The 26,239-nt window shown below is 46.9% G+C and overlaps 1 protein-coding gene across 1 annotated transcript in view; it reads left to right on the plus strand.

Moving 5' to 3' along the window:
• Nucleotides 1-17,322: 17,322 nt before the first annotated feature.
• The window catches only part of LOC309364432 (uncharacterized protein), a 67,732-nt gene continuing 58,815 nt past the window's right edge, over nucleotides 17,323-26,239 (plus strand). The window contains exons 1-3 of the mRNA XM_081901697.1: nucleotides 17,323-17,425; nucleotides 20,507-20,680; nucleotides 20,872-21,045. Of these exons, the coding sequence (XP_081757823.1) occupies nucleotides 20,581-20,680; nucleotides 20,872-21,045 (274 nt within the window). The 5' untranslated portion in view covers nucleotides 17,323-17,425; nucleotides 20,507-20,580. The remainder of the gene's footprint in view (nucleotides 17,426-20,506; nucleotides 20,681-20,871; nucleotides 21,046-26,239) is intronic.

The raw sequence follows: 26,239 nt of genomic DNA on the forward strand, positions 1-26,239 counted from the left end.
CAAACTTAATGATCTTATTACTGGGGTATTTGGGGGCACAGTCAGCTGTATATAAAGCGTATATAAAAGTGGGCTCAACACGCACCCCTGTGGCACCCCCATATTCATGAGATCCACAGAGACGTGGGAATCCATCCTGACCCGTTGGGAACGGTTTGATAGAAAATATAATATACACCTGCACAAACACGGTGGAAGTCCCAGGTCTAATAGTTTGGGCACCAATCTATGCGGAAGAATAGTATTAAATGCAGAACTAAAGTCTACAAATAAAAATCTTGCATAGTTCCCTTTCTTCTCCAAATGAGTCTGGACACCATGTAAAGCCACAGCATCCTCCGTGGATCTCTTTGCCTCGTACGCAAACTGGTGAGGGTCAAGTCCTACTGGCAGACGAGATATGATACGGTTCCTCGCCAGTTTTTCGAAACATTTCATTATAATGGGTGTCAACGCCACAGGGCGAAAATCATTCAGACTGTCTATCTTTGGTTTTTTTGGCAGGGGTATAATGTTTCCAGATTTCAGACAGGGTGGAACGGCGGCTTGGGCCAGAGTCTGGTTAAAAATCTTCATAAAGATTCCTGCCAGTTGGTCCGAACAATCTCTTAGCCCCCTGCCAGCTACCTCATCCGGGCCCATAGCCTTCCTCGTGTTTACCTGCCGAATCTAATATAATCTAGGACCGTTGATGTAGAAGTTTCTAGATCTTGATGGTCGAACATATTCCAATCGGTCTCCTGGAAACAGTCCTGCAACTGCTGAGAGGCTCCCTCAGGCCACACCGTAACCATCTGTGTTTGTAGCTGGCCTTGTTTCCTGAGGGGTGTGTACACTGGTGTCAGAAGCAGGGACACATGATCTGAAGCACCGAGGTGCGCCTCATGCCCGTCCAATGTTCGTATACACCTTGTCAAGAGTATTTTCTCCCCTTATTGCACACTCAATGTGCTGATGGGATTTTGGGAGTGCTGCCCTCACATCTGTGTGAGTGAAGTCCCCTGCAATAATCCGCACTGCCTCTGGGTATCTGCTCAATTTAGCATTGATGTTTTCATGCATACTACTCATGGCCCTGCAGGCATTTGCAGAAGGTGCTAGAGAAGAAAGCTGCAGAGATAGTGCGCACCCTGGAAATGATCCCTTTCAGCTTCCGCCTTCTCGAAGAAGGTACAGGGTTATAAGGACTACGACTAGCCACCTGAGAAGCAGTTTTTATCCAAATGCGATTTTAGTTTTAAATGCAGTGTAAGGTAGTCTCTATGGGAGTATATTGTATTTAATTATGGGGTATCAGAGTTTTAGGGGGCTAACCAGGCTGAGGTAGCTGGGATAGCAGGCTTTTTGGTTTTTGAATGTTATATAACTGATGTACATTTTTATTCCACTGCACGTTACAAGGACTATCAAAGGGGGGTGACTTGGGACGGAGTGGCCATAATCCCTTGACCGAGCAGTCACGTACTCGGCGACCTTTCCCCGCTGAGAGGACAACCTTGATAGCCCTCATGATGGGCTCAGACACAAGGCTATCAGGGATAAAATAACTTGCATATCTTAGTGTATTCCGCGCGGACTCTCACAAAGGGCACTGACCGGATTCCCCTCAGGGGGCAGGAAACTTCGCCCTTCTCCTTTGTTTTTCAGAGTGACTCATGTGGGGAGGGGAGAGGAAGCTCTGGCCAGGTGTCAGGACACTCGGATTACCTGTGAAGCCCCTCCTCGACTCCTCCTAATTCTAATGTAATCATGATGTAAATATGATGTAATTCTGGGGGTGTAGTTTGGGGATTAGCAACTAATAAAAGTTAGGGTCATCCTTTGTTCGGGGCTTCCATCTTGCTTCACTTCGTGGGCGGTGGGAGTCCTGTCGCGACAGTCTTTTCTTGAATAAAGACCGAGCCTACTGGCTGCTGTTTTGCTCTGAATTGCTCTGGTTGGTGTCTTCATTTGTCCAAGAGAGCCCTCGGATTTTCCGGTAACAGTTTTTGGCGACCGTGCTCAGGGACACTTGGTTCTCCTGCAAAGGTGAGAGGGGAGATAGAGGGGATCAGGCGCCACTGGGCAACCTTTGCCCGGGGATCCTTTTTTCCTCTCCCTGCCTCCTCTTTGCGGGCTGTAATCAACCGTCACCAGAAGCCCAACCAGAGAGAGCAAAGGCGAGGTAAAGCCGGCCAAGGAAAGGATCCCGGGATCTGCGAGGGACATCAACGGACGTGAGTATGGTTCTGAAGAAAATACATTGGGAGGGGGGTGGAAGGTAATATCTCCACAACAGCCAAATCTTTCTCTTTGTTTCCAATGTTACACCTAAATCTTGAATCTCTCTTTCTCTGCCTCTCCCCGTTTTCCCCCTTCGGAGCGTGGCCAGGGAAAACGTGGTGCTTACTGTTTTTCTGACATCCTCTCTCGGAGTCGGCCAGAGGCGTCCCCCTACGAATCTCTCTATCCTTTCCTCCCCGTTTTTCCTCTCGGGGCGTGGCCGGGAAAAACGTGGTGCTTATTGCTTCTCTGACGTCCTCTCTCGGAGTCGTCTAGAGGCGTCCGTACGAACCCTTCCTTACTGTCCTATTTATGCAAATGAAGCCGCCCCTCCTGCACGGCGACCTTTGTTAGGGATGACCCGTGTACGTGAGAACGCAAGGTCATTTGCTTCCTTTCAAAACTTTGTTTTCTCGGCTCCTGATCTGGTACTGCGCTGCGCAGGCGTTCAGTAAGGAATCCGAACTTAATCCGAAGGCTAGGCAGGAGGCTGTTGTGGAGGGTAGAGGGGAGGTTCACAATTGGGGCCCCCACACTAGGGTTAGTCTTGTAAACAGCGCTGTGGTTTAGGTTTTTCCGGGCAGAGAGACCCGTGGTTCAGGTTTTCAGTTCAAGTTTGAGATCCCCAGGGATTAATTCGTGATTTATGAATGGGAGAAATTTGTGTTGGTTAAGGATACTTTGGTTACTGAAGGAATTTTCCCTTCTATTTTTCTTTTCTTTCCCCCATTGTCCGTTCTCCTTGTGTGTGTGTGTGTGTTCAACCCCACTGTCTTTAACGAACTTCGTTAACTAAAATAGATAAATAAATAATAGTTTAATAGTTAAAAAAAAGGAAAAAGGAGAGAGATGGGAGCTAAAGCTACCAAGCATTCAGACTGGACTCCTCCCAGTGACAAGGCTTCCGCGGAGCCTTTCCACTCCAGGGAGGACTCTGATACCCCTCTTCAATTCGTCCTCCAAAACTGGAAAGGATTGAGGGGAAGGACGGGACTCTCAAAGTCCAAGCTAAAGGACCTTTGCAAAATCTTCTGGGTCGCCTTTACCCACCACCTAGAACCAGCCGTCAGGTGGCCACCCCACGGCTCTTTTAATCTCGCAAAGATACAAGCTCTTAAATCCTATCTGGCCGACGAGAGGCCCCAACAGCTATACTATCTAAACATTTTCGTCGAAGCCCGCATAGTGTTTCAACGGTTGCAAGCTCAAATTGCCCATCAAATGCCTGTTCTAAAACCAACCGGACCTCCCCCATATGACGAGATTAGAGCCCAGGAGGAGCAATTGGATAGGACCCTCGTTCCTTTCTACTACCCGGAGCCACGAGTCCCCCAACCGCCAGGACCCGGGGCAGGGGACAGAACAGGAGCTAGTGGGGGGAACGCAGGACTGAGAGAAGGTGTAGCAAATCAGCTCGCCACTGCTGCCGCTCCTTCCCAAAACGCGGGATTGAGGGAAGATGAAACAAACCCACCCTCTGCTACCCTTTCCCAAAGTTTATCTAATACGTCGCCGCCCAACCCTTCTTCAAGTACATCAAACCTAGAAGGAGACCAAGTAAACTTGGATCTTGGACCCTTACTCAACGGGCAACTTCTAAACGGAGGAAGAGAGGGACCCGTCTCCAGTAGAACTAGAAACAGGGATAATTTGCAAAACGGAGAAATAGAAGGTGCTTTCCCTCTGCGAGCATTACCTATACCCCCAGCCAGGGCAGGAGACCCACCCCGTATGGTATTTACTCATCAGCCCTTCCTTACTTCGGACTTAATGAATTGGTCCGACAAGAGTCTTGTCCAGGATCTCAGGCTCGTCAATTCTTTTGTTATCCCCCGACATGCGGTAGTCGCCAACCCACACCACCTCCTAAGCACCATCCCGGAAGGAACTGTGGTCTACTCTGTCATAGATCTATGCTCTGCCTTCTTTAGCATCCCCGTAGACCCAGAAAGCCAATTCCTCTTTGCATCAAGATCTATCAGACGTAATTCTGCCAGGAGGCTCAGCCATGAGACTTTACGTTGATGACATTTTACTCTGCGGTAAGGATCTAGAATCCTGCAAAAAGGATACTATAGCACTCCTTAACCTACTAGCACAGAAGGGACACAAGGTATCCCCGAAAAAGGGACTTCCGGAGGCGGCGCGAACGGTAATGGCTGCTCTCTCCTAAACGGGAGAGGGTAGCTCCGTTGAGAACGGGTCGTCCGCTACGGCGAAGCGGAGACCCATCTCGGAAAACCACAGGCGGCAGAAGCCTGTGGTCTTGGGACCCGGCGGGCGCCAGAAGCAGCCCCCGAAACGTTGAAGGGACCCCGTAAGGGGCTCCGGATCGCGGAGGGGGTAGCGGCGCTGAGGGTCGTGGCGCAATCAACGGAGCGAAGCCGCGTTGCTGTTACCGGTGAGCGCTGACCTTTCTTCGTGCAATCTAAGATCTGGAAAGCAACAACCCGTGAGTAATTCGGACTATATAAATCAGAGGACTTAAAATTATTGAATTTGGATTAAAGCGGAGAGACGATAAACAGGAAGTCCGTCTTCCGCTGACACTGAACTTGAAAGCAAAGCGCTGGAGGAGTGGGGGCAAAGAGTAAACGTTCAATCTATTGGATCGGGCACCCACTGAAACTACCCTTAGAGGGAATAAGGACTTTAAACAACTGACTTTTTGGCTTTTGATGGGACAGTGCTACCTTTCTTCTATGTGGATTACAACTTAACTAAGAAACCCAGGTACTGAGACTGCCTGAGCTATTGAAGTCAGCCTGCAGATTTGGATACTTTGAACTTAAATTCTGAAACATTCTGAGGGAATTTGTACTTGCTATCTTGAAGCAACTTTTGGGACTCCAGCAAGCACTGTCAGGAAACTTTGTTGTCTTTTAAATACCAACTCTGCTATAATTTACTTTGGTGAAGGTTCCTGGACATTGTATTAGACTTTATTAACTATTGAGGAATTGATCTCTTCCCTAAAGACTTTTTAAGCTCCCCCTAGAGGATTTTTGAATTTACGGCAGTGACTTTGTTTTACTTTCCTTTTCCCGGCCTCCTGTTTGACTGCTCATCTGGGCTGCTATTCTCCCATGGGAACAACTCAGCTTGACCTTGATTTTCAGATAACTTTGTAATGAGTGGCACAAGAAGGAGGGGGAGAACTAGACAAGCAACTCTAACAACTTTTACTGCAGCCTCACAGACACGTAGATCATCTGTGCCTACTTTACCTTCCGAGGAAGAAGCTGCCTCTCTGCCACGGGCAGGGGAGGGTGAAACTGAGGAATTACAATTGGAAGACATGGCTTCAGGAACATCTGGTTCTATTTTAGAGAAAATATATGAAAAATTGGAATCCTTGGACAGAAAAGTTGACCAGCAAACAGCTAAAATTGATCAAAACACAGAATGCCTAAATAGACTAACTGGACAAGTTGCAGAGAATGCACAAGCTATTGGAGAACTGAAAGAGGCTACAGGTGAAAGCCAGAAATTGGCTGAGCATACCAGCCAAAGATTGGGAGAGTTAGAAAAAGAGGTAAGACCACTCAGCAAACAAGTAGGTGAACACCAGACCTACCTCTCTATGATAGAACTTCGGAACAGGGAGACTAACTTAAGGATAAGGTCGGTCCCAGAGGTGGAAGAGGCCAACCTAGCTGAGTTTCTGACTAAAGAATTTTCCAAGTTTTGGAACCTTGAGGAAAAAGACTTTAAAATCGTATCAGCTTTTAGACTTGGAAGACTCATAAAGAAAGACAAGCCCAGAGACTGTTTGATAACGCTGAGATCAAAGGAGGAGAGGGACAAGATTTTGGGCCTGCACTACGGAAAGTCACTAGTCATTCTGGACAGAAGAATTGAAATTTACAAGGACATTCCTAAACAACTGTTGGATCTTAGATCTGATTATTTGGAGCTAGTAAAACTGCTGAGGAGTAACTCAATCATCTTCAGGTGGGACTTTCCCCAAGGTTTATCTTTTACTTATAGAGGGAAGAAGATCAAAATAAGAACATTGGAAGACAGAGATAAGTTCTTGGTTGCACACGGAGAGGACCTTCACAAAGGATTGGGTTTACCTACGGGACCTGACCTACCAGGGGTTCCTGCACCCTTGGACCCTGAAAAACAGGAGAATAAAGCATCACCCCAAGGAGAATAACCAGATTTTTTCAGGATGTCTCTGCAACTTTTGAGCTGGAACATAAATGGTTGTAACATTCCGGAGAAAAGGAGGAAAATTTTTCATATATTAAAAAAGGAACATTTGGATATCATTTGCTTACAAGAAACACATGTGATCAGGCTCCACAGAAAAATATTGATAAATAAAAGGTTGGGACAGGAATTTATCTCTTCGGATACAGTAAAAAAGAGAGGAGTGGTGATATATGCAAAAGAGAGCCTATCACCTAAATTTCTATTTAAAGATGAACATGGAAGAATTTTGGCAAGTGAAATACAGCACCAAGGAGAGAAAATTTTGATATTAGGAATTTATGCTCCAAATGAAGGAAAATCAGAATTTTACAAGAAGCTGCATGAGACTATGCTGGATTATCTGGACTACAACAACATCATCATGATGGGAGATATGAACGGGGTTGCTTCAACTAACATGGATAAGTCACAAGGCCAAAATGTTACAAAAGACGGAAGACTACCGAAGACCTTTTTTGAAATGACAGACAATATGGACTGGATTGATATTTGGAGAGTGAAGAACCCCCTGGGAAGAGAAGGAACATTTTTCTCTGAAGCCCAGCTGACTTGGACAAGAATCGACCAAATTTGGATAACCAGAGGTCTGGCACCCAAGGTCAGAAAGGTGGAAATCTGCCCAAAGACCTGCTCCGACCATAACGCACTGAAAATGGATATGACATTGTTACCAACCGGTTCCTTTAGATGGAAGATGAATGACAACTTGTTTAGAGATCAGGAGATTATTAAGAAGGCCCAAAAAACTTTAAAGGACTATTTTGAGATTAACATGAACACCATGGTGGAAAAAAGAACTATCTGGGACGCAAGCAAGGCCGTGATGAGAGGGTTCTTGATACAACAGAACACCATAAAGAAAAGGAAGCAAAATGAGAGGAAAGACAAGATTTTGGAGAAAATTAAAAATTAGAGAAGAAGTTAAGATCTAATCCGAAGTTACAGCCGACTTTGAGAGAAATTAAACTTCATCAAGCACATTATTCTAAATTGATAAATCAGGAGATAGAATGGAAGATTAAATTAATGAGACAAAAAACCTTTGAATCGGCAAATAAATGTGGGAAACTGCTAGCTTGGCAGTTGAAGAAGAGACAAAAACTAAATACAGTTACAAACTTAGAGATTGAAGGAAGAAGTATTCAGAACACTGTGGACATCAGAAAGTGCTTCCAGAGGTATTTTAAAAAATTATACACCCAAGGGCCACAAGACGAGACTGAGATTGAACAATTTCTAGGGAAAAATGGACTACCAAAACTGTCGCAAGAAAATAGAACAATCCTGAATTGTAAAATAACACGACAAGAGATCAAACAAGCCATTCAGAATATGAAACTGGGCAAATCTCCAGGGCCAGATGGGCTGACCTCCAAGTATTATAAGACATTAAAAGACTATTTGATACAACCATTGATGGAGGTCAGCAATGAAATTATGGAGGGGAAGAGGGCGCCGGAATCGTGGAAGGAAGCTTTCATCACATTAATACCAAAATCAGAAACTGAAAAGACACAACTTAAGAACTACCGCCCCATCTCCCTTTTGAATGTGGATTACAAAATATTTGCAGATGTCTTGGCAAGTAGATTTAAAAAGGTGTTAAATGAAGTAATTCACAGGGACCAGGCAGGCTTTCTCCCAGGTAGACACATATTTGCAAACACAAGGAACATCATTGACATTTTGGAACTTTTGCAAACAGACATAAATACAAAAGCTGTGTTAATATTTATAGATGCGGAGAAAGCCTTTGACAACATCTCCTGGAAGTTCATGAAGGGAAATTTAAAAGAAATGGGAGTGGGACGGGGTTTTGAGAATGGGATTGGCGCAATTTATTCAGAACAAAAGGCTAAACTGATAGTAAATAATGTGGTTACAGAAGAGTTTAAAATTGAAAAAGGAACACGACAAGGCTGCCCGATTTCCCCTTTGTTATTTATATCAGTTCTGGAGGTGCTCTTGAATATGATTAGAGGGGACCGGTTGGTGGAAGGGATACAGGTCGGAGCGAAACAATATAAATTAAAAGCTTTTGCAGATGACCTAGTTTTGACCCTGCAGAAGCCAGACTCTAGTACAAAAAGAGTATTACAACTGATTCAAGACTTTGGTCGGGTGGCGGGATTTAAGTTAAACAAAAAACTAAGGTGTTGGGGAAAAAATTGACAGATACAGAGTCAGAACGGTTTCAGAGAGAAACAGAACTAACTGTGGTGAAAAAAGTCAAGTACCTAGGGGTAAACATAACAACAAAAAATCTGAGTCTATTTAAGGATAACTATGAAAAATGTTGGTCTGAAATTAAGAGAGACTTGGATAGTTGGACAAAACTGAAACTTTCTTTGTTAGGCCGAATTGCTGCTATCAAGATGAATGTATTGCCAAAGATGTTGTTTTTGTTTCAAACATTGCAGATTGTGGGCAAAACGGAGTGTTTCCGGAAGTGGCAGAAAGATATCTCTAAATTTGTCTGGCAGGGCAAAAAGCCCAGAATTAAGTTTAAGATATTAACTGATGCGAAAGAAAGAGGGGGCTTTGCCCTGCCAGACTTAAAACTGTACTATGAAGCCGCAGCTTTCTGCTGGCTAAAAGACTGGCTACTTCTGGAGGACACTGATGTGTTAGATTTGGAAGGATTCAACAATTCTTTTGGCTGGCATGCATACTTATGGTATGATAAGGTTAAAATCAATAAGGCCTTTAAGAACCATATTGTCAGGAAAGCAGTGTTTAATGTCTGGACAAAATATAAAGACTTACTGGAAAATAAAACTCCGAGGTGGCTTTCTCCTCTGGAGGCCAAGGCCCGAAAAAGACCCAATATGGAGGCCAAATGGCCAAAATATTGGGAAATACTAGAAAAAGATGGAGACAAATGGAAATTGCAGAGTTTGGAGAAAATGAAAGATAAAGTGCGAGACTGGTTACATTACGCTCAGATTAAAGAAGTGTTTAAAAATGATAGAAAGTTAGGGTTCCAGGTGGAGAAATCGAAGTTGGAAACAGAATTGCTAGAACCAAAGACTAAGACATTATCAAGAATGTATAAATTGCTGTTAAAATGGAATACACAAGACGAAGTGGTTAAATCGGCTATGATAAAGTGGGCACAAGACATTGGGCACAATATTATGTTTGAGGATTGGGAAAGGTTGTGGACCACTGGGTTGAACTTCACTGCATGTAATGCTCTGAAGGAAAATGTAATGAAAATGATATATAGATGGTACATGACCCCAGTTAAACTTGCCAAAATACACCATTCGTCTGATAATAAATGCTGGAAATGTAAAGAAAATGAAGGAACATACTTTCACCTCTGGTGGACTTGCCCTAAAGTGAAGGCCTTCTGGGAAATGATATATAATGAGCTGAAAAAGGTATTTAGGTATACCTTCACTAAGAATCCAGAGGCCTTCCTCCTGGGTATTGTCGGCCAGAAGGTGTTAAAGAAGGACCTAACATTTTTTATGTATGCAACAACGGCAGCAAGGATACTCATCGCTAAGAATTGGAAAAGTCAAGATCTACCCACACTGGAAGAGTGGCAGATGCAGCTGATGGACTATATGCAACTGGCCGAGATGACTGGCAGAATTCGTGACCTGGGAGAAGAGAGGGTTGAAGAAGACTGGAAGAAATTTAAGACTTATTTACAAAAACATTGTAATTTGGTTGAATATTAAGAAGGATGCTAGATTTTAAATAATAGCCCACCACTAAATTAGATTTGAATTTGACGATAAATGAGGTTAAAAGAAATTTTCTCTTCTTGAAGAATGGTTAGATCCTGGATAAATGAACGGTTATAAAAATGAAATTAAGATGATAATTTGTTTGGAAAATTTTTTACAAAGATGCAAGTGGGAGCGGGAGACGTGAGGGAGTCCAAATAAGTGATGGAACTAGGTGATGGAAAATGTTATGTTATTTATTTATGCATTTCTATTTTAAAAAATTTGAATAAATATTTATTTAAAAAAAAAGGTATCGCCGAAAAAGATACAATATTGTAAAAAGGAGGTGAAATATCTCAGCCACATACTAGGAGAGGGCACCCGTGCACTAACCACAGACAGAATTGAGGCAATAACCAAATTACCCCTACCAAAAACTAAAAGGCAACTCCGAGGTTTCATCGGAATGAGTGGATTCTGCCGAGCATGGATTCCGCGCTACGGAGAATTCACTCGCCCTCTTACTGCCATGACACACGACAATGCCCCGGATCAATTACAATGGTCTGCAGAAGCGCTTGAAGCCTTCGAATCTATTAAGAGAGAACTGAGAACCTCACCTGCCCTAGGGCTCCCCGACTATAGACTACCCTTTTCTCTATACGTGCACGAAAATAAGGGAGTAGCTTCGGGTGTCCTTACACAACAATTTCAAGGAAAAAATAGGCCCGTTGCTTATTACAGCCTTCAGCTGGACACTACTGTACTAGGAAACGTAGGATGCCTTAGAGCTGTAGCGGCTGCAGCCCTGCTGCTAGAAAAGGCACAGGAAACTGTCCTGGGCCATGAACTAACTCTGAACGTTCCTCATGCTGTCGCTACCCTCCTTAGCTTGCAAGGATGCCAACGTTTCACAATACAACGCTTAAATAGATACGAGGCCATCCTCCTCAGCCCATCAAACGTCACGATAAAAAGAGTAAACTCCCTCAACCCTGCACCCCTTTTACCCCTCCCTGATGACGGCACTCCACATCACGACTGCTCTCAAATAGTCCGCCATGTGGAAAAACCACGGGACGACCTAGACTACCTTCCTTTAACAGAGCCGGACCTCATCCTGTATACTGATGGAAGCTCCAAAGTTGTGGGAGGGGAACGGAAAAGTGGATATGCCATAGTCTCCGACAGCGAGATTTTAGAGGCACGACCTATCCATGCCAAATACAGTGCCCAAGCGGCAGAACTAATCGCCCTGATCAGAGCTTGTGAATTAGGGACTGGGAAAACAATTACTATCTACACGGATTCAAAATATTGTTTCGGGTTGGTACATGCCACAGGACAGATCTGGTTACAAAGGGGTTTCCTGACTTCGGCAGGTACTCAAATTGCACACGCATCCCTAGTACAGCGCCTCATGGACTCTATACACCTCCCTGAAGCTATTGCAGTAGTACATTGCAAGGCGCATACGAAAGGGAGGGACTCAGTCTCCACAGGGAACCGACGTGCCGACCACACAGCGCAGGAAGCAGCCCTTCAGCCCCTCACTACTGATAATGAGTTCCAGGCACCACAAATTTTGTCAGATGTAGATTTCACCGAGATGTACAAAACTGCGACCCCAGAAGAGATCCAAAGATGGGAAGAACAAGGGGCTCACTCAGAAAATGGCATTTGGTATTTCCCAGATAAAAGACTCATAATGCCCAGACTATGGGTACCCAAACATTTGAGGGTTCTGCACCAGTGCACCCACTGGGGAAGAGAAAAACTTATCGACACAATTCAGTGTTGCTGGTATGCCCCAGGTCTAGCCCTTGCTGCTAAGGCTGCCGTAAAGAATTGCCATACTTGTCAGAGTTTTAATCCGAAACATACCGCCAGGTGCCCACCCGGGGCCAGACCATGGGCTTTTGTCCCATTTGAAAGCCTCCAAATAGACTTTATAGATCTACCCCCTTGCCAAGGCTACAAGCATGCTTTAGTCATCATTGACCAGTTGACTGGGTGGGTAGAATCTTTCCCTACTCGCAAAACGACTGCACACATTGTCGCAAAAATTCTAATTCAAGAAATCATACCCCGTTTTGGAGTCCCCAGACATATTGACAGCGACAGAGGTTCACATTTCACTGCAGAAATAATCCGACAAGTCGCCAGCGCCCTAGGAATTAAATGGAAATTACACACCCCATACCATCCTCCTTCCTCTGGCCAAGTAGAAAGAATGAACCAGCAGCTTAAATCACAACTAGGAAAACTTTGTAAAGACTCTGGCATCAAATGGGTAAATGCCCTTCCACTAGTCTTGCATAATCTAAGAGCATGCCCCCGCGGAAACCTAAAACTATCCCCCTACGAGCTACTATTCGGAAGACCCTCCCCAGTATATAACACCCAATTTCCATTAGAGGTGGGCGAAACGGAATTAACTAAATACGTAGTACAACTCCAAAAGCAACTCATCCTTCTCCACAAATACGCTGCCTCAGGCCAAAACATTCCCCTAGATGAGAACATCCACCCATACCAACCAGGGGATTGGATACTAGCAAAAACCTACCATAAGGTACCCTTACAGCCCACTTGGGAGGGCCCCTACCAAGTACTTTTAACCACTCCAACTTCTGTTAAGGTAGCAGAAAAAACAGCCTGGTTGCACCACACCCGCTGCAAACCCGCATCGCCACCCGAGCCCACAGCGGACGACTCGCCCTACGACACACCAGCCCGCCCAGCAGACGACACCAACACCGAGGAAGCCCAACAGACCGGACCAGATCGGGGCACGAATCGAGCCCAACAGACCGGACCAGATCGGGGCACAAATCGAGCCCAACAGACCGCACCAGATCGGGGCACGAATCGAGCCCAACAGACCGGACCAGATCGGGGCACCAGTCGGGCCCAACAGACCGGACCTGACCAACCACACACACCAACCCATTGGACCTCCGAGATAACCACAGCAGCCGACCAGAACGACCAACCCCCAATTCGCCTCAAACTCCGCAAAACACACATCCCCGTTTGACAGCTCCATCTGACAGCTCCATTTGACAGCTCCATCTGACAGCTCCATCTGACAGCTCCGTTTGACAGCTCCGTCTGACAACTCCATCTGACAGCTCCGTTTGACAGCTCCATCTGACAGCTCCGTTTGACAGCTCCATCTGACAGCTCCGTTTGACAGCTCCGTCTGACAACTCCATCTGACAGCTCCGTTTGACAGCTCTATCTGACAGCTCCGTTTGACAGCTCCATCTGACAGCTCCGTTTGACAGCTCCGTCTGACAGCTCCGTTTGACAGCTCCGTCTGACAACTCCATCTGACAGCTCCGTTTGACAGCTCCATCTGACAGCTCCGTTTGACAGCTCCATCTGACAGCTCCATTTGACAGCTCCGTCTGACAGCTCCATTTGACAGCTTCGTTCGACAACTCTACTTGCCAACTCAATATTCGCAATGACAACCACGATACCCACCTTGCTCGTCCTTTTCATTACCTCTGCCCTTTCTCAACACTCCATAACCACTCACGCCTCGTGCCCTGGATTACAAATGGAATACAAATATCTAGACTTTGGAATTGTCGATATGGTAAAAACAGGGACCCCAGACCGCCTAGGGGATTTTGATTTCTGCTTACCCGAAACCCGTGTGCTCCTTCGACATTCCATACTACCTGTCCTCTCTACTCACCAAACTTGGGAACTTTTTATTCGCTCGCCCTCCTACACGCCACTGGGCAAACTCATCCTCACCAAAGATGGCTCTTGGAATCGAGCCCACTGCTTCAATGGTTCCTATATACTCTTTTCCGATGGTACCCCTGAACAAACTCTCAACTGGACACTTCTAGACAATGGTGGCGGTGAATCAGTCTATACTGACAAAAATCACCCCACAGACCATCTGATTCACGGCTTTTATTGCCAACGAGTGGATTCCGCTCCCCGCCAAACTATCCTACAGGGAGTTTGCCTCCGAAGGTACTGCTGCTTCTGGGATATCGGACTCGCCTCCGATTGGGACGGCAAAGCATACCTCGAAGGCTGGCACCACTCGATTACACCTCCAGCAGAATGGGACACTACCAGACCCCAAAGGTGTGGAGGTCTCACCACGAATCTCACCTACCTACTCCGCCAAGACCCCCTTCACCCCGCGGGTACCGCACCTCGACAAAGGGGGGAACTGTCAGTATCTGAAAACACCAACAATAATGACTTTTTGTCCACTTGGCATTCCAACACCTATGTGAAATTAATCTCTCAAATCGCAAAACAAACAACAACCAAAGAGTGCTGGATCTGTGCCAATGCTCCCGCACACCTTCACAGTGGCATACCATTTCTAGGAGTACCTCTCACCCTGCAACAACATCTCTCCGCTGACGTGCAGTCCTGGAACCTGACTGCTGTGAACTTGACCCACCAGTACATCTACCTAACTGGACCTACAACAGGTGACCTTTGCCGGAAGTTCAGCGGGAATGACAAAGTCATCGGCGAGAGCACCTGTAAGTACACCATTGACATTACTTTAAATGGCAAAATTACCCTCTGGCACCAAGGCGATCCCTCCATCCACCCCACCTTAATGTCTGCATGGAAATACGTTATGACCTTACCTAACTCCTGGAGCCCCTCCCCGGTCACCCAGTGTTTTTTCCGCGCCTTTCTCACCGGCCGCATAGACTCATGCCTACAAGGGTTATTCTGGGTTTGTGGCCACCGCGGCTATGTATGGGCCAGCCCCCACTCCCGTGGTACATGTTATCTCAGCCTGATCTTGCCCGGGGTCCGGGTCACCCAGGATTTACCTCCCGGAAGAAGACGCAATAGGAGGGCAAAGGACTTGTCACAACTCTCTGATGTAGCAGCCAATAGCGAAACTTATGGCCGGGCTCTCTTTCCTGCGTATGGAGCCGGCTCCAACCATGTTGATATTCTTAAATTAATGGATATCCTACTAAATTTCATGGAAGAATCCAATGCGGATACTCAATCTATCCTGACGGAGTTGACGGAGGTCAGGCAGACCGCGATACAGAACCGTCTTGCTTTGGACTACGTTCTCGCCTCGACCGGAGGCGTTTGTGCTCTCGTCGGAACCGAATGCTGCACACACGTGTCCGACCAAACCCTCAATATCACTGGACATCTTAACAACATCCATAAACTGACGGACGAGCTTAAAAATATCCAACACGAAGGACTGTCAGATGCCCAGTTGTGGAGCTGGCTGCCTGGGTCGGGGTGGATAAAGCAACTCCTAGGAAACGGACTCCTGATCCTCATAACTGTAACCATTTACATTGCTGTCTTCTGCTGCGCAATCCACTGCTTCCCGATGTGCTGTCAGACATGCGGCTCTTGCCTTCCGACTCATCGCCCGCGATCAGCTACTGCCCACAGACTGCCGGCTCCAAGAACCCAGGCGACTCCCATAGAAATGGGACCCCTGAAGAACTTCCAAAATCCGGATTCTAGGTATGGCATGTCAGACTTTTATTGATTGTGCGGAGAGAAGGATTGCGCGGTTTCCAACCTTCGCAATCTTATCTCCGAAGGGGGGAACTGTCACCGGAAACCACCCCCCCCTCATCTACACGTGTACCACACAAGCACCTCACACACATACACGCATCTCCCCTCCCTGACCCGAGAGATGTCCCTTTAGAGGGTCATCTCCTAAAAGCCTTCCGTAATAATAATAATAATAATAATAATAATAATAATAATTTATTATTTATACCCCGCCCATCTGGCTGAGTTTCCCCAGCCACTCTGGGCGGCTCCCAATCAGTATTAAAACAATACAGCATTACATATTAAAAACTTCCCTGAACAGGGCTGCCTTAAGATGTCTTCTGAACGTCAGGTAATTCTTTATCTCTTTGACATCTGATAAATAAGGAAGCGCTAGACTGACAACCGTTCGCTATAAGCGCTCCGCTTCACCCCTTTTTACTGTGAGTAGACCGGGCGCCTGAACTCTAGGTCAAACAGCGGCCGCCTCAGCCAATCATCGTTGCCGAACAGCGCCCCTGGTGGCGGCTGCACTGGTACTGCAGCCGGCATTCGCTGCGTCCCTGTTTGACAGCTCACTAATACAATGTTTCCGAGTTCAGTCAACCGTGACTGATCCAATCAAGACCTTGTTACATTGTTTCCTGAACTTGGAGCTGGTTTGAACTTCAAAGTCTTTCGCCGTTTTATATTCACCAAAAATCAGCCGTATGTCGGATTTTCATCGGACCACTTTTATTCCACTGCACGTTACAAGGACTATCAAAGGGGGGTGACTTGGGACGGAGTGGCCATAATCCCTTGACCGAGCAGTCACGTACTCGGCGACCTTTCCCCGCTGAGAGGACAACCTTGATAGCCCTCATGATGGGCTCAGACACAAGGCTATCAGGGATAAAATAACTTGCATATCTTAGTGTATTCCGCGCGGACTCTCACAAAGGGCACTGACCGGATTCCCCTCAGGGGGCAGGAAACTTCGCCCTTCTCCTTTGTTTTTCAGAGTGACTCATGTGGGGAGGGGAGAGGAAGCTCTGGCCAGGTGTCAGGACACTCGGATTACCTGTGAAGCCCCTCCTCGACTCCTCCTAATTCTAATGTAATCATGATGTAAATATGATGTAATTCTGGGGTGTAGTTTGGGGGATTAGCAACTAATAAAAGTTAGGGTCATCCTTTGTTCGGGGCTTCCATCTTGCTTCACTTCGTGGGCGGTGGGAGTCCTGTCGCGACAGTCTTTTCTTGAATAAAGACCGAGCCTACTGGCTGCTGTTTTGCTCTGAATTGCTCTGGTCGGTGTCTTCATTTGTCCAAGAGAGCCCTCGAACTTTCCGGTAAGACCCCCCAGCTGGAGGGTGTTTTTTGGGGGGGTGTCTGGAGGGAGCCATTTCTGAGCCCACGGCACCTCCCGCCACTAGGCAGCCCTTCGCCTCTTCTCCCTCCCAGGAGATAAGGGGGGGGCAGCCCCTAGAGCGCAGGCGCAGAAGCAGGAAAACTGAAGGCAGGGAGAGGGAGGGGAGGACAGGGGCGCTCGGCTTGCCAAGGGTTAAAAGGAGCAGAGCTGGATTCCTAGAGAGGACGGGGAGTGAAGGGGGAGGGGGCAAGGTCCTCCAGAGCAGAAGCCCCTCCCTCCCCCCATCCCTTCCTGCAGGCAGAGAGGAGGCTGCTTTCTTCTCTCTCTTTTGCAAAGGCTTCCTTGGTGCCCCTCCTGGAATGCGGTGAGTCCCCTCTCTCTGCCCCCTTAGTGTGTCCTGGGAAGAAGGGGGACCCTCCCAGCCTTTCCTCGGGATCCAGGAGCCTCGATGTTGGGGGAGGGGAGAGCCGAGGTAACCCCCCCCCATGGACCCCCCTTCCCGTCTCCCTTGCAGTTCGTCTGGTGGGATGTGGGCTCCTTGGGGCAGAGGGAGGGAAGGGGGGCAGCCCCTAGGGCGCAGGCGCAGAAGCAGGAAAAGTGCCGGCAGGGAGAGGGAGGGGAGGAGTCGGCTTGGCAAGGGTTAAAAGGAGCAGAGCGGGATTCCTAGAGAGGGCAGGAAGTGAAGGGGGAGGGGCAAGGTCCTCCATGGCTAAATTCCCCCTCCCCCTCCCATCCTTCTTTCTTCTCTCTTCTTTGCAGAAGCCCCTCCTGGAATCCGGTGAGTCCCCTCTCTCTGCCCCTTAGTGTGTCCTGGGAAGAAGGGGGTCCCAGGGGGGCAGGGAGGGGGCGTGGGGGTCCCTGCTCAGGTCATGCCTGGGGGTGGAGACCCCCAAGTCAGGGAGCAGGGGGTCCTCCTTTGTCCTCTCTGCCAGGCCAGGGAGGGGGCCAGTTCGCAGGAGGTCTGCAGCTCTGCTCTTCCTTGGGATCCAGATGCTGCCTTCATTTTGGGGAGGGGGCTTTGGGTCAAGGAAATAAACCCCCTTCAGAGGGAGGGAAAAGTCACCTTTGTGACCAGAGGCTGCAGCCAGAGGGGAACATTCCCACGTGGGGGGAGCACAGGGAGGAGAAAAGCCCGTCTGCATCTGCAGCACCACTTCCTGTGTCCCAGATGCAACAACACATGTCTCTCCCCCAGATCTCACTCCCAAAGACACACTCTGCCATTGTCTCCTAAGACAGAAGGATGCCAACCAACCAACCATTCCCTCCCCTCACAATGCACAATGCCCTCCACAGAGCAATGTGTAGAAAAATATTCTCCCTGTTTCTCTTAGGGTCCAGTGGGCTTTGAAGACATAGCTGTTCCTTTCACAGAGGAGGACTGGGCTTTGCTGGATCCTGACCAGAGAGCTCTGCAGAATGAAGTCAAGGATCAGAATCCTGGGATCGTGGCCTCTCTGGTAAGGCTCCCTGTTGGACCATGAAATCAGTTTTGAAACTCCATACAGATCTCTGTAGGACAAACCTCTATTTTGAGGGAGCCCCATAGCGCCACCTGCAGCATCTGAGATGTCAACACACCCACAAGTCTCCATTGGAGATGTATCTCCTGTTCTGTCTGGGAATATTCTTCCACCAGTCCTGCCTTTTCAAACCAGGATGTGGCTGCTCTGAGCTGCCCAGGCCTTCTTCAATGTAGGCTTCAGAGATCTTAGGGACGTGGAGGTACATCCTGTCTTAATTTTCTTTTTCCCTTTCTACATTTGTCTGGCTTCGTTCTTTTGGTGAATCTAATTTTCCATGAAATATTTCCTACAGGAGAGTGTTTAGAATGTGGAAAAAAATTCACCTAGAAAACCAGTCTCAATTTCCATTAAATAAAACACAGCGGGGATAATCATAGAATTTTAGAAAATGGTATAAGGCATATGGTATAACTGGTATTAGGAAACTTCATGAGGAATTAAGGGGAGAGATAGCGTTGACCCGGAGTAGTTACAAAATTTATGGTCTCTCCCCAAGTGCCAGGGACCCTCCAAAGAGAGCTTTTTTTTGTCAGAATTATTTCTTTTTTTTGGCAATTAATGGGCAATAAATGTTCTCACTGCCACTGTGGCGTAAAGAAATATTTCCTTATTTAAAACATCTTTATCAAATTTTCTGTTATTGCCTCACAAGCCGTAAAATTCCAACTCTCCTTCCATAATTTTCCCCATGATGTTCCTTGAATAGGTTTCCCTAAATCCATAGCCAATTTGATCATTACCGACTTCACCTGTTCATCCATATCCTCCCACTCCAATAAGATTCCATACATTTTAGAAATTACTTTTGTTTTGTTTTGTAGTAATTCTTCATCCAATACTGAAATTGCAAAACCCTTTTTCTTGTCAGCTATGAAGCCCTCATTTATTTGGTGATACTGGATCCACCCTGTTAGGTGTTTTATTTCCTCCCGCAGTTTGGCCAAACTCATGCTGGTAGCTTCAAGAACACTGTCCCACCATCTCCTCCTCTGTCGTCCCCTTCTCCTTGTGCCCTCCATCTTCCTGGTATAATTCCTCTGGAGAGCCAGTGTGGTGTAGAGGTTAAGAGCGGTAGACTCTTAATCTGGGGAACCGGGTTCGCGTCTCCGCTCCTCCACATGCTGCTGCTGGGTGACCTTGGGCCAGTCACACTTCTCTGACGTCTCTCAGCCCCACTCACCTCACAGAGTGTTTGTTGTGGGGGAGGAAGGGAAAGGAGGTTGTTAGCCGCTTTGAGACTCCTGAAGGGGAGTGAAAGGCGGGATATCCTCTTCTTCTCCTCCTCCTCCTCCTCTGTGTATTCTTGCCCCCTCTTCTTGATGTCTTCTGCTTCTGTTAGGTCCTTACCACTTTAGTCCTTTATTATGGTAATCTTTGTACAAAATGTTCCTTTCATATCTCCAATTTTCTTGAACAGATCTATGGTTTTCTCCCATTCTATTGTTTTCCTCTATTTCTTTGCATTGCTCGTTTAAGAAGGCCCTCTTGTCTCTCCTTGCTATTCTTTGGAAATCTGTACTCTATTTCTTGTAGGTCTGCCTTGGATTCATATCAAGATCATTCTATCATTTTTGAGATTTCATCCCAGTACAGCTTTCACCGTTCTTTTGTTGACTGTGAGGGCCACTCCATTTCTTTTACGGGATTCTTGCCCACAGTAGTAGTTATGATGGTCATCTGAACTTGAATTTGCCCATCCCTGTCCATTTTAGTTCACTGATGCCCAGGATGTCAATATTTATTCTTGCCATCTCATTTTTGACCACATCCAACTCTATACCACTGGAGAGGTATAGAAATGTGGCTTCTCTTGGGAAGGGGCCGCCCCATTTGTGCTTCTCCAGGGGCAGGAGAATATCTAGGGCAGGAGAATCCCAGCAGGGCCTCTGAGGCTGCCTTTCCTACTTCCTCTCTCCCAGGACCCTGCAGCTCGTTTTGGCTCCTTGACTCCTCAGGAAGGATAAAAGGGACAGATTCTGAAACCCTAGTGAGGATGGAAGGGGGAAGATGGACGGTTGACCTGGTCAGGTTGTCTCCTGCATCACTCCTCTCAACCTCTGAGCGTTCCCTCCCAGGGACCTCCGAGAGATCTGGTGAGTCCCTGGGGAGGGGAGATGGGAACATGGAGGGATGGAGGGTGAAGAGGGGAAGCTCTCTGGCCAGAAATGAGATAAAGCAGGGATTTTGCTGTGGGTGGGGCCCCCAACATATTGGGAGGCTTCCCCTCCAGCCAAAAATCCCTGCAGGGCCTCTGAGGCTCCCTTTGCTTCTTCCTCTCTCCCAGGACCCTCTAGCTTGTTTTGGCTCCTTGACTCCTCAGGAAGGATGAAAGAGACGGATCCTGCAAAGCTAGCGAGGATGGAAGGGGGAAGATGGACGGTTGACCTGGTCAGGTTGTCTCCTGCATCACTCCTCTCAACCTCTGAGTGTTCCCTCCCAGGGACCTCCGAGAGATCTGGTGAGTCCCAGGGGAGTGGAGATGGGGACCTGGAGGGATGGAGCCGGAGAGGAATTGGGGCTTCCTCAGCTAGAGGGTGGAGGGTGGGGAGGCAGATGGAGATGGAGAAGGGGGGCACCATTTCGGGCTCCCCCACCTGCCCGCCTGCCTGCTCCTTTGTCATCTGCAGGCAATTTGAGCTAGGAATAGATCACAGCTCCCCGGCCAACGTGATGATTTGGCAGCTCAAAATGTCTAAAACCAGTTCTGTGATCTGAATGCCTTACCAATGTCAGACAACTCACTGATCCTGCTTTGCAGTTTGAATGCAGATGGTGGCCTCTGTATGTTGTCTTTTTCTTTTTGGAATCACTTTTTATTTGCTTTTAAAAACAAGGAACATTCCGTCAGGCTTGTTGTTTTTGCTTCTGTTTGCATTTGATTGACCAAAGAGATGGCTGACCTTGGAGATGGAGTGGATTCCAGGGTTGAGCCAGAACAAAATCCATTCCAGATAAAAGCCAAGCAATTTATCAGTTAATACCAGCCAACCAAGGCAGTGAAAACTATAGAAAGGCCCCACATCTAACTATTTTTAGTTCTTCCTCTATCACAAGCATTCATTAATTTTGTTCAGTGATCTGGAGATCCATTTCCTCCTGAGGCTCTAATTCGCTTCTCTCTTCATTGCAGATGGAGATGAACTGGAAGGGAAGAACAACGGGGAGCACAAGAGAATCCACATAGTGGAGAAGTCATATAAATATTCAGAGTGTGGAGAGAACATCCGTCAGAGCTCCCAGGACACCTCCCGTCAAAGAAAGAGCTTCGTTCAGAGGGATAGTCTCACTGCACACAAAAGAGGACAAAGCAGGGAGAAACCCTATCAGTGCTTGGAATGTGGGAAGAGCTTCAGTCAGAAGGCCCATCTCAATTCTCATCAAATGATTCATACAGGGGAGAAACCCTATCAATGCTTGGAATGTGGGAAGAGCTTTAATCAAAGCGCACATCTCACTTCCCATCAAAGAATTCATACTGGGGAGAAACCCTATCAGTGCTTGGAATGTGGAAAGAGCTTTAGTCAAAGCAGCTCTCTCACTTCCCATCAAAGAATTCATACAGGGGAGAAACCCTATCAGTGCTTGGAATGTGGGAAGAGCTTCGGGGAGGGGGCCAAGCTCACTTTGCATCAAAGAACTCATACAGGAGAAAAACCCTATCAGTGCTTCGAATGCGGGAAGAGCTTCAGGTGGAAGGACAGTCTCACTTACCATCAAAGAATTCATACAGGAGAAAAACCCTATAAGTGCTTCGAATGCGGGAAGAGCTTCAGGGAGGGGGCCAAGCTCATTTTGCATCAAAGAATTCATACAGGGGAGAAACCCTATCAGTGCTTCGAATGCGGGAAGAGCTTCAGGGAGGGGGCCAAGCTGACTTTGCATCAAAGAACTCATACAGGGGAGAAACCCTATCAGTGCTTCGAATGTGGAAGGAGCTTCACTGATAGCTCCCGTCTCACTTCCCATCACAGAATTCATACAGGGGAGAAACCCTATCAGTGCTTGAAATGTGGAAAGAGCTTTAATCAAAGTGCACATCTCACTTCCCATCGAAGAATTCACACAGGGGAAAAATCCTTTCAGTGCTTGCAATGTGGAAAGAGCTTTAGAAAGAGGTCTCATCTCACTTCCCATCAAAGAACTCATACAGGAGAAAAACCCTATCAGTGCTTCGAATGTGGGAAGAGCTTCGGGGAGGGGGCCAAGCTCACTTTGCATCAAAGAACTCATACAGGAGAAAAACCCTATCAGTGCTTCGAATGCGGGAAGAGCTTCAGGTGGAAGGACAGTCTCACTTACCATCAAAGAATTCATAGAGGGCAGAAACCGTATCACTGCTTGGAATGTGGGAAGAACTTCCGGGAGCGGACGAAACTCACTTTGCATCAAAGAACTCATACAGGGGAGAAACCCTATCAGTGCTTGGAATGTGGAAAGAGCTTCAGTCAGAGGAACAGTCTCACTTCCCATCAAAGAATTCATACAGGAGAAAAGCCCTATCAGTGCTTCGAATGTGGGAAGAACTTCCGAGAGGGAACAAAGCTCACTTTGCATCAAAAAACTCATACAGGGGAGAAACCCTATCAGTGCTTGAAATGTGGAAAGAGCTTCAGAAAGAGCTCCCATCTCACTTCGCATCGCAGAATTCATACAGAGGGGAAAGCAAAAAAGAGAAATAAAACAAAAAATATTAAACAACCCTTACAAAATACAATTGTATAGAAAAGAGAAAGGGGGGATATAAACTAAAAATACTGTTTATGGCATTTGTATCATATATATCATATCATTCGTCAACCCATAGAAAGGCAGGCTCTCCCACTTCTCCCCTGCGTGACCCCCTCTTCTCCCCGTATCCCACCCTGAGAGATCCTGCGTTCCTTGCAGGTCCCTCCCACCTCCAACTCTCCTCTTCCTATGTGTGTCCTCCTAAATTCAAAATAAAGGAATCTTAATAGGAAATATTAAAAATATAAAAAATACAAAAAATGATGATGATTTATTGATACCCTTCCCATCTGGCTGGGTTTCCCCAGTCACTCTGGGCAGCTTCCAACAAAATATTAAAATAAAGTAATCCATCAAATATTAAAAGCTTCCCTAAACAGGGCTACCTTCAGATGTCTTCTTAAAGTCTGGTAGTTGTTTTTTCCTTTGACATCTGCTGGGAGGGTGTACCACAGGGCAGGCACTGAAAAGAAAACTCCCATCTCTGTCTGAAAATAATCTGTAGCAACAATTATTCATAATTTGCACTCCAGAATAAACCCAGCTGTATTTAGCATACAGTGGTAAGTGGTATTTAGCATAGAGCGGTGGACTCGTAATCTGGGGAACCGGGTTCGCGTCTCCGCTCCTCCACATGCAGCTGCTGGGTGACCTTGGGCCAGTCACACTTCTCAGAAGTCTCTCAGCCCCACTCACCTCACAGACAAAACAAAAAAATATTCCTTCCAGTAGCACCTTAAAGACCAACTAAGTCAGTTCTAGGTATGAGCTTTCGTGTGCATGCACACTTTTTCTTCTGTGTATCTGAAGAAGTGTGCATGCACACGAAAGCTCATACCAAGAACTGACTTAGTTGGTCTTTAAGGTGCTACTGGAAGGATTTTGTTTTGTTTTGACTATGGAAGACCAACACGGCTACCTATCTGTAACTCACCTCACAGAGTGTTTGTTGTGGGGGAGTAAGGGAAAGGAGAACGTTAGCCGCTTTGAGACTCCTTCGGGTAGTGATAAAGCGGGAAATCAAATCCAAACTCTTCTTCTCTTCACCAAGATGACACATTCCCTTCATCTCCCTCCCTAGCCCAGCTTTCAAATCTTAACCAACTCAGACAGTGCAATATGATTCTTATAATGATCGTCTAAGAATCCAAATTAGTGTTTCTCCAGTTTCTAGGTCCAGTTTCTATAAAGCCTTTGAAAAACTGTTTCAACAAATCTCAGCCAAGTCACAATGGAAAATTCTGGTCTCTTATGATGTTCATCCAATCCTGCTTCCTCTTCTTTCTTCTTTCCCTAATCTTTGGACATTTTAATCCACTGGGGATGGGGAAGCAGGCATCCTAATTCCCGTTCCTCAAACGAGATCATAGCTTGCCTTGTTCACCATTTCCGGAGTTGCTTTGCATTCTCTGCCTCTCATTCCCACACCAGCTCAGCCCAACCTCCTCTTTCCCTGGGGCTCTTTCTGTCTCCTCCTGCTCTTCCTTCGCCTGCTCAACACAACATTCTGCCTCTCCCAGCGACTCCTTTCCAACGACTCCCACCTTGTGACCCACACATTCCCCTCCGTCTCTTTTTCTGGGTCTTCAATGCCAAGGCGCTGCAGAAGCTTCTTTGGAGTGGATGCATCTGGTTCCCAATAAATCACGCAGAGGCAAAGTTCATTGGCAAAAGAAGGTGGTTTCTCAGCCTTTTCAAAGGATCCTTATTAAACTTGGGAATGCATGTATTCCCGTCTCTACAACTCACAAAAACACCAGAGAGAAGGTGGGCTGGAGCCTGAAAGGTGAAAGCATTGGCCTCGAACGCAGGCCTCAGGAACGCTTTCCCCCATGGAGACCCGGGACCCCTTCTCCTTCTGAAGGGACCTCCGAGGAAGAAGCCAGGGCGGATCCGTCCCTGGACCATGGAGGCGATTCCAAGTGCTGTACATTCCACACACTTCCCCTCAATAATGAGTGGCTGAATATTCAATTTACATTTCCTAAAGTCCACAATAATCTCTTGTTTTCTTTCAGCTAAGGAGGAAATTTTTCCTGAACCCTCCCCCAACTGCTCAACATCCTTCCTATAGGCCACCTTCCCCTCTCCAGCCATGATTAAACCAACCACCGTTGTATCATCTGCAAACTTAATGATTTTATTAATGGGGTATTTGGGGGCACAGTTAGCTGTATTGAGCGTATAAAAAAGTTTGATAGAAAATTTAATATCCACCTGCACAAATACAGTGGAAGTCCCAGGTCTAATAGTTTGGGCACCAATCTATGCGGAAGAATAGTATTAAATGCAGAACTAAAGTCTACAAATAAAAATCTCGCATACTTCCCTTTCTTCTCCAAATGAGTCAGGACACCATGTAAAGCCACAGCATCCTCCGTGGATCTCTTTGCCTTGTATGCAAACTGGTAAGGGTCAAGTCCTACTGGCAGACAAGATATGATACGGTTCCTTGCCAGTTTTTCGAAACATTATAATGGGTGTCAACGCCACAGGGCGAAAATCATTCAGACTGTCTATCTTTGGTTTTTTTGGCAGGGGTATAATGTTTCCAGATTTCAGACAGGGTGGAACGGCGGCTTGGGCCAGAGTCTGGTTAAAAATCTTCATAAAGATTCCTGCCAGTTGGTCCGAACAATCTCTTAGCCCCCTGCCAGCTACCTCATCCGGGCCCATAGCCTTCCTCGTGTTTACCTGCCGAATCTAATATAATCTAGGACCGTTGATGTAGAAGTTTCTAGATCTTGATGGTCGAACATATTCCAATCGGTCTCCTGGAAACAGTCCTGCAACTGCTGAGAGGCTCCCTCAGGCCACACCGTAACCATCTGTGTTTGTAGCTGGCCTTGTTTCCTGAGGGGTGTGTACACTGGTGTCAGAAGCAGGGACACATGATCTGAAGCACCGAGGTGCGCCTCATGCCC

This window comes from Podarcis melisellensis (genome assembly GCF_964234715.1).
Source record: "Podarcis melisellensis genome assembly, chromosome: 2".
Taxonomy (NCBI): Eukaryota; Metazoa; Chordata; class Lepidosauria; order Squamata; family Lacertidae; genus Podarcis; species Podarcis melisellensis.